At 42.5% G+C, this 14,598-nt stretch overlaps 1 protein-coding gene across 1 annotated transcript; it reads left to right on the forward strand.

Annotated features, from left to right (window-relative positions):
• The first annotated feature begins 1,224 nt into the window (after positions 1–1,224).
• On the forward strand, positions 1,225–6,414 carry Il17a (interleukin 17A). Its single transcript, XM_087897883.1, has 4 exons — positions 1,225–1,302; positions 1,843–2,136; positions 4,277–4,488; positions 5,755–6,414. The coding sequence occupies exons 1-4, from the start codon at positions 1,225–1,227 to the stop codon at positions 5,990–5,992; spliced, it is 822 nt and encodes a 273-aa protein (XP_087754009.1). The 3' UTR covers positions 5,993–6,414.
• Positions 6,415–14,598: the final 8,184 nt, after the last annotated feature.

Raw genomic sequence — 14,598 nt, forward strand, 5'->3', positions numbered from 1 at the left:
GATCTATGTCTCAAAAGGAAAAGTGGGGAGCAATCTAGGAAGACTCTCAACCCACACCATTGTGGTTGTTGTTTTCCCTGAAAAAAGCTACAGAATACAAATTAGTAGAACAATCATTTCTCAATAGTAGCCCTGCCATCTGAGAAAGAAACAAAAATTGGTTTTTATTCTATATTTTTTGCAATGCCTTAATTTTTCACCACACTGAGACAAAAGATACTCCATTCTAATTACAAAAATAAGGATATTCCTTTATCCTTTGTATAATTCTCTATTATAGCTAGAAATAGTACTGTTTAATGACCTACTCATTTCAAGACACCGATGAACACTTCTTCTCTTCCAACACCACTTCACTGCCACGGGTGCCTGTTGCATACCCTTCCACACTCAGCTGTGGCCCAGCAACACATAGCTGCTCAACGTCATAGCTGCTGCTTCGTCTTCAGAGAAGCAACACTGATAACCTCGAAGACCACTCCTGAGCAAAGCCATCATTCCTAATTTACTGCTTGTTTTATTTATTGCTATTGTCTTTCTGCAAAAAGTCAACCACAATCAACAATTGAGACAAAGCTTCATCTTATAAAGCAAAACACCAAGCCTATAAAAAGATGAAGTCTTTAAAAGGCAGAGTCATAGTGAAAGAGAAGACGCCAATCCCTTTGCTGTTCGTAGAACACTAGCTCTCCCTCTGGTAATCTTTCTGCCCCCGAAGGCTCAACTTTGAGGCTGAAGGGACAGCAAGCACAGAACCCTGACCTTTGGTGGACAGTCTTTGTGTTCCCAACTGCTCCTCCAAAGACTTCTTCTCAAGGCCAGCCATAACCAGCTCCAGTCACTACGACTAAACAACCATCTTTACATTATCACGGAAACTTGTCTTGATTCTCCACCTTCCCTTTATTTTAAGACAAGGATTGTCATTGGGGCCGGGCTGAGTTTTGCTAGTACAGGACAGTGCACTGGGAGACCAGTTAGAGCTTTCTCTTCACCATCAATCAATGGTATTGGCAGCAAGCCTATTCTCCACCAGCTCGTCATTGCCCCATAGCAGCAAGGACGCCACTCTATGGAGTGCAGTATAGGCTGTAACACTGTCACACTCTTTTCAAAGGGATCGGGCTATGGAGCCAAGGGATGAGACAATCCAGTAGTGTCTTAGAATGCAGTCAAGCTCTAAAAAGCAAAAAGTTCCTAAAAGGTTTGACAGCATGTTTCATAATGTCAGTCAATAAAAACTATCACTTGCTGTTTACTAAATCCTCGGCAAAGATCAGCAAAATAGCTACCCGTGTTCAGGTAGCTGGCAATCTAGCAAGGAAGTCAGGAAGCAAACAATACACAGTTCAAGGGAAGCAGACAGCCACTTAACAAAAAGAGACACTGAAAAGATGTCCCGCGTTATGTAAACGTGATATTATAGCTAATGAAACGTGTATAAATTAATAACATATTAGCCTTAAAGTCTTACCGTACAATCCAAAACCAGAAATGCACATGTCTAAAGCATACTTTTCAAGGGTGAATTTAGTGCAGTACCCAATGAAACCAAAGGCAAGAGATGAGAATGCAAAGAAGCCAGTGCAGTAGGATACTCATTCCAACGATGTTCTTCCCAGCTAGAAGAACCATGTGAACAAGAACCTACAAGACCAGCAACATACTGCCGAAACTGTACGTACTTTAACAAAAGGTATCTACGTTGTAGAAGTAGGACAGGGAGAAAACCAGGACCCCATGAATTCTAACACGCAGCATGGTAGGAGTGAGGCAAGAAGGAAAGTTTGTTCAAACTGCAATACTAACTCAAGTGCGAAGGAATTCCTATTTCTCATTCAGGAGGTGAGAGAACGAGAGAAGATGTGCTATGAGAATCCTTTCAGGGGCAGTAGAAGTGTCCAAATGGCAAACGTGGTCCAAACGGGAAAGTCTGAGTTGAAGGCCCGGAGAGAGGAGACAGATGTGAGAGCTGCTGCGAGCTTCCCAGATGAATGCCATTGCAAAGGGAATTCAGCGAGCCTACCAGACGCCATTTATCAAACAGGAGCTAATGGTCTGCCTCATGTTTGTGTTGAATGTGAGACAGAAGCCAAATTGCTGAGTAGCCAGGGGACATGGCTCATTCCTTTACAGGTAGAGGCAGAGAAACATGGCAAGTAGATGGCATCTGTGTGTAATGATGCAATGACCCCCACCTTGTCCTGAAGAGAAACTCTTCTCAAGGACTTGAAGGCAAAGGTCATCTCATTGAGAGGAGAGAGCCTAAGAGCTGTTTCCTTTTTTTTTCCTCGTCTCTGTCACTAGTCTCTACTCCCCAGGACTTCAATTTCCCCATTGTCTTTCTTCAGTCTCCATCTCTATTTTGGATACCTTCTTCATCTCATCTAGTCAACCTCTGTGTTCTTCTATTTCTGCTCCTTCCTCTCCTCCTAAAAGAAAGGCATGAGACTGAACCTCAAAGCAGCAAATGTTAACAAGTTTCTTGATAACATATGGCAGCCATGTCTTCACTGGTAAATCTCATGTCTCTAGCTATTCCCTAATAACTACCTGGACTTTGTGATTGTTCCCTGCCCAGGGGAGACATTCAAGAAAATCAGTTGTTATACTCAGTTAAATAAAACATATTCCATCATTGTGAAATTATTTATTTGGTTTGTCTGTTTATATAGCAAGACCTTGAGTGTTTGGTGGAATGGTCTCTGGTCAGGGAATCTGGTAAGAAAAAAGGAGAAAGAACAATTCAAAAATCAAAGCACATGGTACTCATTGACTGTCAGGCTTCTATTTTCCCACAAGCCATTAAGACGGAGCACATGTCTGAAGCAGCTTCAGATAATGTCCATAAACACATCATGCTGAACCATAGCAAAGTATCTCTGCTCAGCTCCCTGTAAGTGGTGCTTCTTTGCAGAATGAACTTCTGCCCTTCCCATCCTTGAGAGACACATGATGCCTTGCCCGTCATGAGAGGGTGGTTCTGTCTGACGTCATTACAGGATGGAACCTTTACTCCACTGGTGTCACCCCCAACCCACTCTCAACGTAAGTGACCACAGAAGGTGTAAAACCCTATAAAAAGAGAGAAGGGAGCACCCCACTTCATCCACCTCACCCCAGGCACAAGCTCATCCAGTGCCAGCTGAACAGAAGCAGCAACCATGAGTCCCGGGAGATCTTCGTCTATGGTGAGTCCTCAACTAAGCTTCAAGGCTCTTGTTGATTGAAACCAGGTCATGTTGCTGCACGGGGTATGAAATGCTGGGCTCTAACTGTGGAGGCCCATGAATCTGTGTACGCAGAACCAGAAACGAAACCTTTGGTAGATACTTAAATCATTGTACAGCCTTTTGAAGAACTGATAAGTATCAGTCAGAAAGATGAGGTTAAACCTGAAAGATACTTCTGATGGCACTAGCCCACATCAGAGATGTCACGTGGTGCTACTCAATGAGCAAGAGTGTCTGTCAAAAGCCTGTTTTCCTGAGTGTAAAGGATTTGACGTTCTCTCTTGTCAGTTTTTGCTCTTTAATCCAGACTAAAGTGGGTTACTAATTCTTGCAGATTTGAAAGCTTTGGAAGCAACATCTGTTACCATTGTTTTATAGTAAAGTCTAAGTGCATTCAAACCACTTGACTCTAATTCGATACATGTATAACTGTTTCAGAATAAAGCTTTCTGTTTTTAAATACTTAACTTTAAAAAGTATGTTCTGGAATTGGATTCTCATTATAGAATCAATGCATGCTATGTGTAGAACAACCAGAAAATATACCTAAGAAAACATAAGGGAGAATCCAGTTTTTATCTGAAGGGCAGCTGGTACACAAACACTGTTTCTAATTCTAACATGAATGCAGACATCACGTCGGACTGCTACAGCTTGATTGTGCAACACTGGTGCAGAAGGACATTTCCTCCTAGAAATCAAGGTCATTTATTGTCCTGTTGACTCCTGAGCCAGCAGCCTGATGAGATGACATGACTTGACACTTTTTCTAAAACCACTGCCGTCTAAAGTACTGCATTCCTATCCTCAGTCACAAGAAGTCTAAAGGAAACTGATAAGAATAAAATAAATTCTACATTTTTAGCATGATTTTGGTTATCTGAAGAATTTTTTAATTTAAACTGTTTTACATTGTTGCTTAGATCTTTCTGGAATGTAGCTTGTTTCCTATAGCTAGCTATAGTTCCTATAGTTCATCATAATGAATTCGCCAGCACAGCCGTATACTAATCCAGTCCCCATCACTCTGCTTTCCCTTGCAGTCTCTGCTGCTGTTGCTGCTGCTGAGCCTGGAGGCTGTGGTGAAGGCAGGGTTACCTATCCCACAGAGTTCAGGATGTCCAAACACTGAGGGCAAGAACTTTCTCCAGAATGTGAAGGTCAACCTGACAGTCCTGAACTCTCTTAGCCCGAAACTGAGTTCGCGAAGGCCCTCAGACTACCTCAACCGATCCACCTCTCCCTGGACTCTCCAGTACGTAAGGACGCTAGACAAAAATCTGTGTTTTCCACCTTTTGATTCATCACACACGCCCTGAGCATGATTTCCCACTTTCCACCTAACCTCACGCTTCATCCTTACATAATCTTTGTCACTAAAGCCAAACATCAACCCAAATTAATGATAACAGTGATTCTAGTACCTGTGAAAGCTAGTTAATTTTTTTGACTTTTTGGAAATCTAGACTCTCACCACAGAGCATTAATGTCTATGTTTCTCTATCACTCCAAATCAATAAGCGCAATTCTAGCATTTATGAGCACTCAAGTTGATTGCTGACTTTTTGGAAATCAGGACATTTATCATAGGGCAGAGCTGCAACTGAGGAGGCTTGCTGAAAATAATTTAAAATTAATTAGGTATTTCTGTGTCTGTCCTGAAGAAGACATGAAAAGTTAAAACTTGAATCCTGGTGGAGGAAGTATTGTGTTTGGTATTTCTTCCCCTTTGGACTTGACATATTTTTGTTGTATGTATTTAGACCCCATTAAGGGGTCAATACAAAAGTTGTTTGATCATTTGAGTTTATATGAACAAGTTTCCAGTGGCAAGGGACCTACTGATTCACCTGTCTATAGGATTTCTTCTTTTCCCCTTCTCCCAATACTAAGGATGGTTCAATCAATCAAAAAGTCTAAGTGAACTATTTATTCAGTTTGTATAAGGCCCCTTTTGTCTTTGTTTCCAGCTTTTCACATAACGATTGAGCTCCATCTCATGAAGTGTTCTCAGATAGAATTCTGACACATTCTCTCTTTCAAAGACCAGTTTCACCAAGTTGGGGGAACAGCCACCTTGGTCCTCGATGGCTCAACCCTTTGTCTCCTGCCACAAATCAAATGTGCCCTAAAATGTGCCTTTTGTGTTGTGCCATTTCTCACAGTGGTCTTTAGTTTATTTTGTTTATCATGCAAGACATTCTTCTAAAACCCTTCATGAACTTGAAAATCCAAGTTTGTGATACTGGGGATGTAGTTCAGTGACAGAATGCGTGTCTGCCTCGTGGGAGACACTGGGTTTGATCCTTATCGCTACAAAAGAGGAGGAGGGAGATGAAGAAGGGGGAGGAAAGGATGGGAGGGAGAGAACCCAGACTTGCAGACAACCCAAATTCTTCAAAACGATATGTAGCGATCTTGCAGAGCTCCTATTTGTCACGCTATACTTGTCCTCCCTTCCCCTGATCCTGCTTTTCCTTCCACTTAACCAGAACTCACTTTCCTTCTGTCTCCCCTGCAGCCGCAACGAGGACCCTAACAGATATCCTTCTGTGATCTGGGAGGCACAGTGCCGCCACCAGCGCTGTGTCAATGCTCAGGGGAAGTTGGAGCACCACATGAACTCTGTTCTCCTCCAGCAAGAGATCCTGGTCCTGAGGAGGGAGCCTGAGAACTGCCCCTTCTCCTTCCGGGTGGATAAGATGCTGGTGGGTGTGGGCTGCACCTGCGTGTCCTCCATAGTCCGCCACGTGGCCTAAGTCCAGACCTGAGACGGACAGCAGTTAGGACAAGCCACAGCCCCTAAGAAACTCCCATGCTTCTCAGCAAATTCATTTGTATTCTTCAAACAGATCATGCAATTGATACTCATCAATACTGATTCAGTAACATTGATTCAGAGCTGAAGTCAGAATTGTCTGGGGTTTAAAGGGGCGCCAGTTTGCTTCTTGTTTGCTTTAAATTGTGGGCTTTGAATTATTTATGTATTTAATATGTCCAGAGATAACTTTGGGGGTGCATAAGTTATTTTAATGAATTGTCTACCTTATTACATCTCTCTCTGAAGAAGACAAAATTTAAGGGTCAAAAGTTTTATTATTTAACAGGTGAAACCTATATTTATATGAGTTATTTATGGATCTATTTATTTTTCTTAAGTCTTTAAAGAAAGGATAAAGAGTATGAGTATCAGATCTGCATAGGGAAGTCCTAGACAGGATAAATATTAATTGAAATTTTGTTTTTACTGTTTGTGTATTAAAGATTGCCTGCTATGAATTGAGTGAAAACTAAACTGAGTTTTGTGTTTATTAGCTTGTTTTCAAATTATGGAAGCTTCAAAAGTATTGGTTAACTTAACTCCCAATTCTTTTAAATATAGTGTAGCAATATCATTGTAAACTTTTTGGAAGAAAGCTTCTTGCCTTATTCTTTCTTATTGAAAGTGTGTGGGTGGGTAGGGGTTGGAGAGGTGTGTCAGTGACTGAAAGAACTTCTGTGCAATCATGTGGACCTGAGTTCAGGTCCCAGAACCCATGTAGCAAACAGGTAACGCCAGCTCCATGGAGGACTGAAACAGGAGAATTGCTGGCCTTACTGCCTCCAACATAACTGAGAAAACATAAGTCCCAGGTTTAGGGAGGGACCCTGCCCTGAAAGAATAAGACAGAGTGATATGGGGGATATCTGCTGCCCACTTCTGGCTCCTCCTGCATTCATGTTCAGACACATGTGTGCCCACAAAAACACATACATGCATGCGTGCACCCACACACGTGCTCACAAATATAAAAAAATAAAGAAATCTTTCCTTCCCAAAGTATAATCAGCCCTCATGTGTATAGGCTCCCCCACATCCTTGAATTTAATCAGTTGAGGATCAAGAATGTAGCTAGGATGTGCAAGACAGCTTTCCTGGATAAATGTAGCTGCTACCCCTCATCAAAGAGAGACCTCGCTTTACAGCAAATGCGACTGGAGGAAGAGATCAGCAGAGTACAGGAAGCCCAGCCCCAATGAACACATCTGCAGCGCAGCTCCTGCATCTATGGCTCAGGGAATATAATGGAAGAGGGGTGGAAAGACTGTCAGAGCCCAGTGTTGGGAAAGACGACTGGAACTGAGGGTACTCGTCGGAAGGGGGCAATGTGAAAACTTAGTGCAGTGGAAATTCCTTGGAATCCTCAAGGGTGACCCCAGTGAAGACTCCTAGCAATGGGGGATGTGAAGCCTGAACTGGCCATCTTCTGTAACCAGGTAAGGCTCCCAGCAGTGGGACTGGGACACCAACTCAGGCTCAAAACCTTAGCTCTGTCTTTCCTGCCTCCAAGATGTGCGGGGTAATGGTGGCTCAGAACCTGTAGGAGTGGCCAAGCAATGACTGGTGCAATTGGAGGTCCGTGCCACAAGAGGGAGCCCACGCCTGACACTGCCTGGAGGTCCAGGAACCAGCCCAGAGATCCAGTATAGAAACAAATATGACTGGGGAAAAACCATTTCAATGCTATTTTTGCTGTATTCGTAGATTGGGGCCTGCCCAATTGTTATCCAGCAACTGATGGGAGCAGGTACAGAGACCCACAACCAAACTCTAGATGGAGTCAAGGGAACCCCACAGAGTAGGGAAAGAGGGATTGCAGGAGCCAGAGGAGTCGAGGAAATCAGGAGAACACAGCCCACAGAATCAACAAAGCAGGGCTCTTTGGGACTCATAGAAACTGAAGCAACAATCACGGACCCTGTGTGTCTGAGCTAGGCCCTCTGCATGTGTTATGATTGTGTAGCTGGGTGCTCTTGCGGGATTCCGAACAGTAGCAATGGGGAATATCTCTGACTCTTTGCCTGCCCTTGGAACCCCTTTCCTCCTACCCGGCTGCCTCATTCAGCCTTGAGTTGAAGGGCTGTGCCTAGCCTTACTGTTATGCCAGTATGATATGTTTCAGTTGATATCCCTGCGAAGCCTGCTTTTTTATTTTTTATTTATTTGAAGGTCTATGGAGAAAGAGTGGGACTGGGAAGAATGGAGGGAAGGAAAACAGCAGTTGGGACGTGTACTACCTGGTTGCGTGTGTTAACTTAACACAAGCTAGAGTCAGCAAAGTGAAAGGAGCCTTGGTGGAGGAAATGTCTCCATGAGATCCATGTAAGACATTTTCTCAATTAGTGATCAATGGGAAAGGGTCCAGTCTATTGAGAGTGGATGCCCTGGGTTCTATAAGAATGCAAACTGAGCAAGCCAAGGGAAGAAAGTCAATAAACAGCCCCCCTTCATGCTCTCTGCATCAGCTCCTGCCTCCAGGTTCCAGCCCTGCTTGACTTCCTGTTCTAACTTCCACCAATGATAGACTACCATCTGAAAGTATAAGCCAAATGAACCCTTTCCTCCCCAACTTGTTATTTCGGTCATGGTGTTTTGTTACAACAATAAAAACCCTAACTAAAATAAGGTATGATGTATAAGAGAGGAATTTAAAAAAAATTAAGAGCTAGAATATCAGCAAGTCTGCTGCAAAACAATATCTCCGAGAAATGGCTGCATAAACAAGACCAGAGCAATGCAATATCAATGAATATGCTAACATGGAAGAGAAAAAAACCTCATGGGGTCCCAGCCCGAGGCAAAGAACTATATAGGCAACAAGTGACTTCTGGAAAAAGGAGAATCAACCTCTCCTAGAGATGAGCCCTCATTGGTTGTCTAATGCAGAGTGGTCAGCACCTAAAACGACATGCACACCAACAACAAAACTGAACTCAGCAGGTTGTGCGTGTGTGTGTGTGTGTGTATACGTGCATGCACATACATGGATATGCATATATATGCATGTAACAATAATAAAACAAAGGAGACTATTAACTCGAGAGGGGGATATGTGGAAGGAGTTCAAGGGAGGGTAGCTAGGAGGGTCTTGAGTGTGAAAAGGAGGAGGCCCAGCCTTTCAAAGGCTTCCCCGCCTCAAATCCACCACGAGAGGGACCAGGTTTCCAGCAATGGATGTTTGGAGACCTATTAGTCACTTTTCTTGACACTGATAAAACAGCTGACAAACACTTAAGAAGGAAAACCCTTGCTTTGGTTTACAGGTTTGGTTTTGACCCAGGGCTATGAGGGAGCCATATGGAACTTATGGCCGCAGGACGATAAGGCTGGCTCCTCACACGTCCAGAGACCAGGGATCCGGGAACTTGGGCTGAAGTAGGACTTAGTATAAACCCAAAGCCTGCATCCCAGAGACCCATCCCCTCCAGTCAGTCTCTATCTCCTAAGGGCTCCACAATCTCCTCCAAACAATGCTATCAGCTGGGGACCAAGTTCTCAAATGATTGAGCCTATGGAGGACATTTCACAGACAAACCATAAAACAGACAAACCACATCCAGGACTACACAGAGAAACCCTGTCTCAAACAAACAAAAAAGAAAATGCCCTCACAGACATGCCTAAGGCCAATCTGATGGAGGCAATTCCTCAGTTGAGAATTCTTCTTGCAAGTGTGTCTTCCTTGTTACTCTCTCTCATCCTGCCTATCCTGACTACTATTTCTCTGGATGGGCTCAATGCATCTGCCAACGCTACCTACACACGAAGTCAAAGATAACAAAGTACTCAAGTTGTCTGGTTTATTTCATGCCGCTTTCTGCCCAGTTATTCTAAGTGTCATGAGGTCCCTATGGGACCACTATGCTGTTTTCACTGCTGAGTTCACTGCCTATGCTTGAGGGCCCCTTTGCCTGAAAGCCCTAACCGCTCTCCCTGCTGTTCCTATCATTCATAACCCTCCCTCCCCACACTACCTTGTTCCTGTGTTGTAATGAAGGCATACGGTGGAGAAAACAGAGTGAGAACAGAAGAGACTAAGGTCCCAGTTCCTCAGGGACATGCCCAAAATTCATACTTCCTTCTGCCAGATCTCATCTCCTAAAGGCTCCGTCGCCTCCCAATGTCACTAAAGGCTTCAAACCAAACCCCCAACATGTGGGCACTCAGGGTACCCTTGCCCAAACAATAGTGTGCCTGGTTTTGTTCCTTCTTCCTTACACACTTCAAGCTTCGCTCTTTCCGTGTTGCAACAAAATTCTTCCCTCCACAGTCATGGGGACCTCATAGTCTCAGCATCCAGGTTCCATGTCCGTTGCTACCTTGAACAAGATGCTGTGAGGAGACAGGGAGTAATTAGAACATGGGTGGTCCCAGACAACAAAGATGGCTTACTGATGCCCCTATCTCAGAGTCTCCATGATGGAGAAAGCTCTGATGAGAGGCATTGAAGAGCTGTCTTCACCAGCTTTGTAACTTGGTTGTTCTCCATTGAAGCAAACGCAAACGACCAAATTCAGTTCACATCCTTCCTCAGCTATGAGAGCATTTATCCACAGAATATGGGTCCAATGTGACAGGGAATGGTCTCTGTAATGTTTAAGTGACATTAGCATTTATTTGGAAAGAAAAAAACATAGGTGAATTCAAAGCTTAGTAACAGTGTGCCTACCTTCAGAGAAACTGCATCCTGTGGGCATAAGGGGCAGTAGGAGAGAAAATAGCTTTAAGGAAGAATAGGGGTATTCTGAAGAAATGGCTCAGTGGTTAAGAGCATTGGTTGTTCTTACAGAGGACCAGAATTATGTTCCCAGCACCCATGTCCAGCAGTTCACCACCACCTGTAACTTCTCTTGGGGATCCAACACCCTCTTCTAGCCTCTAAGAGAGCACAAACTCACACACAAAAGTATACATATACTTAAAGAACAAATAGCCATTTAAAGAAAGAAGTAATTGAAGTCCTACAGAAGCTCACAGGCTAAATGCCTGAGGTGACTTTGTCCTTGGCGATTATAAGTATCAAAGCCTTTATAAACATATTTTTACACATGAAATGGGGAGAGGAAAAAAGAGCAAAAGAAAAGAGACAGGTAGCACAGACATGTGTTTTCCTGTTTCATTGCGAATCCACTTTTTATTAAAATTTATTTAACTTTTGGTTATGAGCATTGGTGGGAAGGTATCAGATCCCCTGGATCTAGAGTTGCAGACAGCTGTGAGCTGCCATGTGAGTGCTGGGAATTGAACAAAAAATCTCTGGAAGAACAGCCAGGGCTCTCAACCACTGAGTGATCTCTCTAGTCACCCCACCCGACAAACCCATCCTTTTAAAAGAGATTCAAATCCACAGAGCCTGTCACAAGAAGAGCAACTAGGAAGAATAGTACTCGGCACTGACTGGAGAGACCCAGAGACTTCAAGGGTGGATGTTTAATCCCACGCTACCTCATACGCTCGGCATCATTTCTTATCAGATGTCTAATTTAGGGCACAGGTGACATAACTGGTTCTCAAAGCAAAAAATGTCACTCTTTGTGATGTTGGGGAAGTGGACATATTTGTGGTTAAATGCAAAGAGGCTTCAAACAGCTCAGATCAAAGGTGGTTCATCCTCACATACCTCTTCCTCAATTACCACAGGTTACGGTCATAAATTCCTGGAAAGAGGATTATGCACTGTGGTTTGCTTATGCCCATATGTCTGCCGAACAGGAATGGCGATGATGATGATGGTGATGATGGCCAAGAAAACACACTCATAAACTCACACATATTAAAGACAAATGTGTCATTGGTCCAGTGTTTATTGCTGTCAAGGCAAAGTTGGGAAAGCTGGCGCGTTCATTCTTTGTCCAGTGCTTTTCTGGAGAAGCAAGCCCTTAACTAACTCTTACTGGATGACCATCAGGAAGGTTATGACAACACTGTGCCGGAACAGTTTGAATGGTCTTCCGCTCCCCTCCTCTGCCAAAAGAGAAAATAACCTGATACTGGTGCCAGCAATATGGCTCCCTGGGTAAAACACTTGCTGCATAAGTTTGGCAACACTGACCTTCATTCCTGAAACCAAGTGAAAGAAAAGAGAGAACCAATTCCACAAAGTTGTCCTCTAAACTCTACCTGTCAATCATAGTATGTATACACACACATCAACTTTTAAGATAACATGATACCATTCACAAGCCAAACAAAAATATGAAGTCTATTTCTAAAGAACTTCAAACATGAACATCTCACAATCATTGTCCCCCCCCACCAGAAAGAAATCCTTCTTTTTGTGTATGTGACTTACTTTTTATTTTAAATTTACTTCTTTATTTAAAAAAAAACCTACCTTTTCTCGTTTTACATATCAATCCCAGTTCCCATACCCTCCCTTCTTCCCTCTCCCTCCACCTTCCATCTCCATTCCACATACACACCCATCCACTCCTCAGAGAGGGTAAGGCTTCCCATGGGGAGTCAACAAAGTCAAGCACAATGCTTTGAGGCAGGACAAGGCCCTCCCCACTATATCTAGGCTGAGCAAGGTATCCCTCCATAGGGAATGGGTATCAAAAAGCCAGTGCAAGCAGGTGTGGGAAAAAGAAATCCTTCTTAACGTCCAATTGAAATCTTGGATTTTGTCCAATGTATAAAAATTCAAGTGTTATCTTGAGAGAGATGTAATGAAACATCAAAGAAGTCATATACTTTACATTGTAATTTGGAAAAAAAATACATAGCAGCGTTGGCCATATAGCACCATGATGAAGTATGTTATTTTGCTAAATTGTACACTGTAAGGTGGCACAATTATAGGAAAATCTATGGTGATGTGAATTAAGCAAGAACACAACACTTTTGTAAGAAAGAATACTGGAGCTACTAACTTAGGAAAGGGATGGAGGCCAGTGGAGGTGGGATGGGAGAGCTGACTTTATCTAAGTGTGTAATTAGATCATCACAGGAAGGTATTCTGATGCAGGAATATGGGTAGGGGACAGAGCTTCCAAAAATTCTGGTTGATTTTATTTTCGGCATAAAAAGTGAAGACCCTACCTAGCCACAAATCCAGCCCTACAGAAAGTACTAGCAGGAAAACTCCAATCCAAGGAAGTTAACTACACCTCCAAAAACACAGGCCTTAGATAATCCCAGACCAACAAAAACCAAAGAAGTGAAACACATACATGATATCAACAACAACAACAACAAAATCAAAAATAGCAGAAGCCAACAAGCACTGGTAATTAATACCTCTTAATATCAGTGGCCTCAATTCACCTATAAAAATACACAGGCTAACAGACTGGATACAAGAAATACACCTCAACTTCAAAGACGGACATTACCTCAGAGTAAACGATTGAGAAAAGATTTCCCAACCAAATGGATTTAAGAAACAAGCTGATGTAGCTGTCCTAATATCTAACAAAATAGACTTCAAATTAAAATTAATCAAGAGATGTAGAAGGCCATTTTATATTCATCACAGAAAAAAAAACCATCAAGATGAAGTCTCAATCATTAACATCTATGCCCCAAATAAAAGGGCACCCACATTTGTAAAATATTACTAAAACTTAAATCACACATCAAACCCCACACACTAATAGTGGGAGGCTTCAATACCCCACTCTCCCCACTGGTCAGGGATTCCAGACAGAAAATTAACAGAGAAATAAAGGAACTAACAAATGTAATGACTCAAAAGGGTATAACATACATTTATAAAACATTCCACCCAAACACAAAAGAATATACCTTCTCAGCACCTCATGAAACCTTCTCTAAAATCGATCACATACTTGGTAACAAAGCAAACCTCAATAGATGCAAAAAATTGGAATAACTCCCTGTGTCTTATCAGATCTCCATGTCTTAAAGTTAGAATACAATGACAACATTAGCTGGAGAAAGCCCACAAACTCATGGAAATTGAACACTCTCAACTGAATCCCCCTGGGTCAAGGAAGAAGTAAAAAAAGAAAGACTTCCTAGAATTCAATAAACATGAATGCCCAACATACCCAAACTTATGGGACACTTTGAAAGCAGTGTTAGGAGGAAAGTTCATAGCACTAAGTGCCTACATAAAAAACCTGGAGGAATCTCACACTAGCCACTTAACAACACACCTGAAAGCACCAGAATAAAAAGAAGCAAACGCATGCAGGGGGAGTAAGTGCCAGGAAATAATCAAATTGAGGGCTGAAATCAACAAAATAGAAACACAGAAAACCATACAAAGTATCAATGAGACAAAGAGTTGGTTCTTTAAGAAAATCGACAAGATAGACAAACCATTTTCCAAACTAACCAAAGGCAAAGAGAGAATATCCAAATTAACAAAATCAGAAATGAAAAGGGAGGCATAACAGCAGGCACTGAGGAAATTCAGAGAATCATCAGGTCATACTTCTAACACCTGTACTCCACAAAATTGGAAAATTCAAAGGAAATGGGCAACTTTCTGAATAGGTACCACAGGACAAAACTAAGTCAAAACCAGATAAACAGCTTAAATAGAATAAAATCCCTAAGGAAATAGAAACAACCATC

The sequence above is a fragment of the Myodes glareolus genome, chromosome 18, assembly GCF_982192425.1.
Source record: "Myodes glareolus chromosome 18, mMyoGla1.1, whole genome shotgun sequence".
NCBI lineage: Eukaryota > Metazoa > Chordata > Mammalia > Rodentia > Cricetidae > Myodes > Myodes glareolus.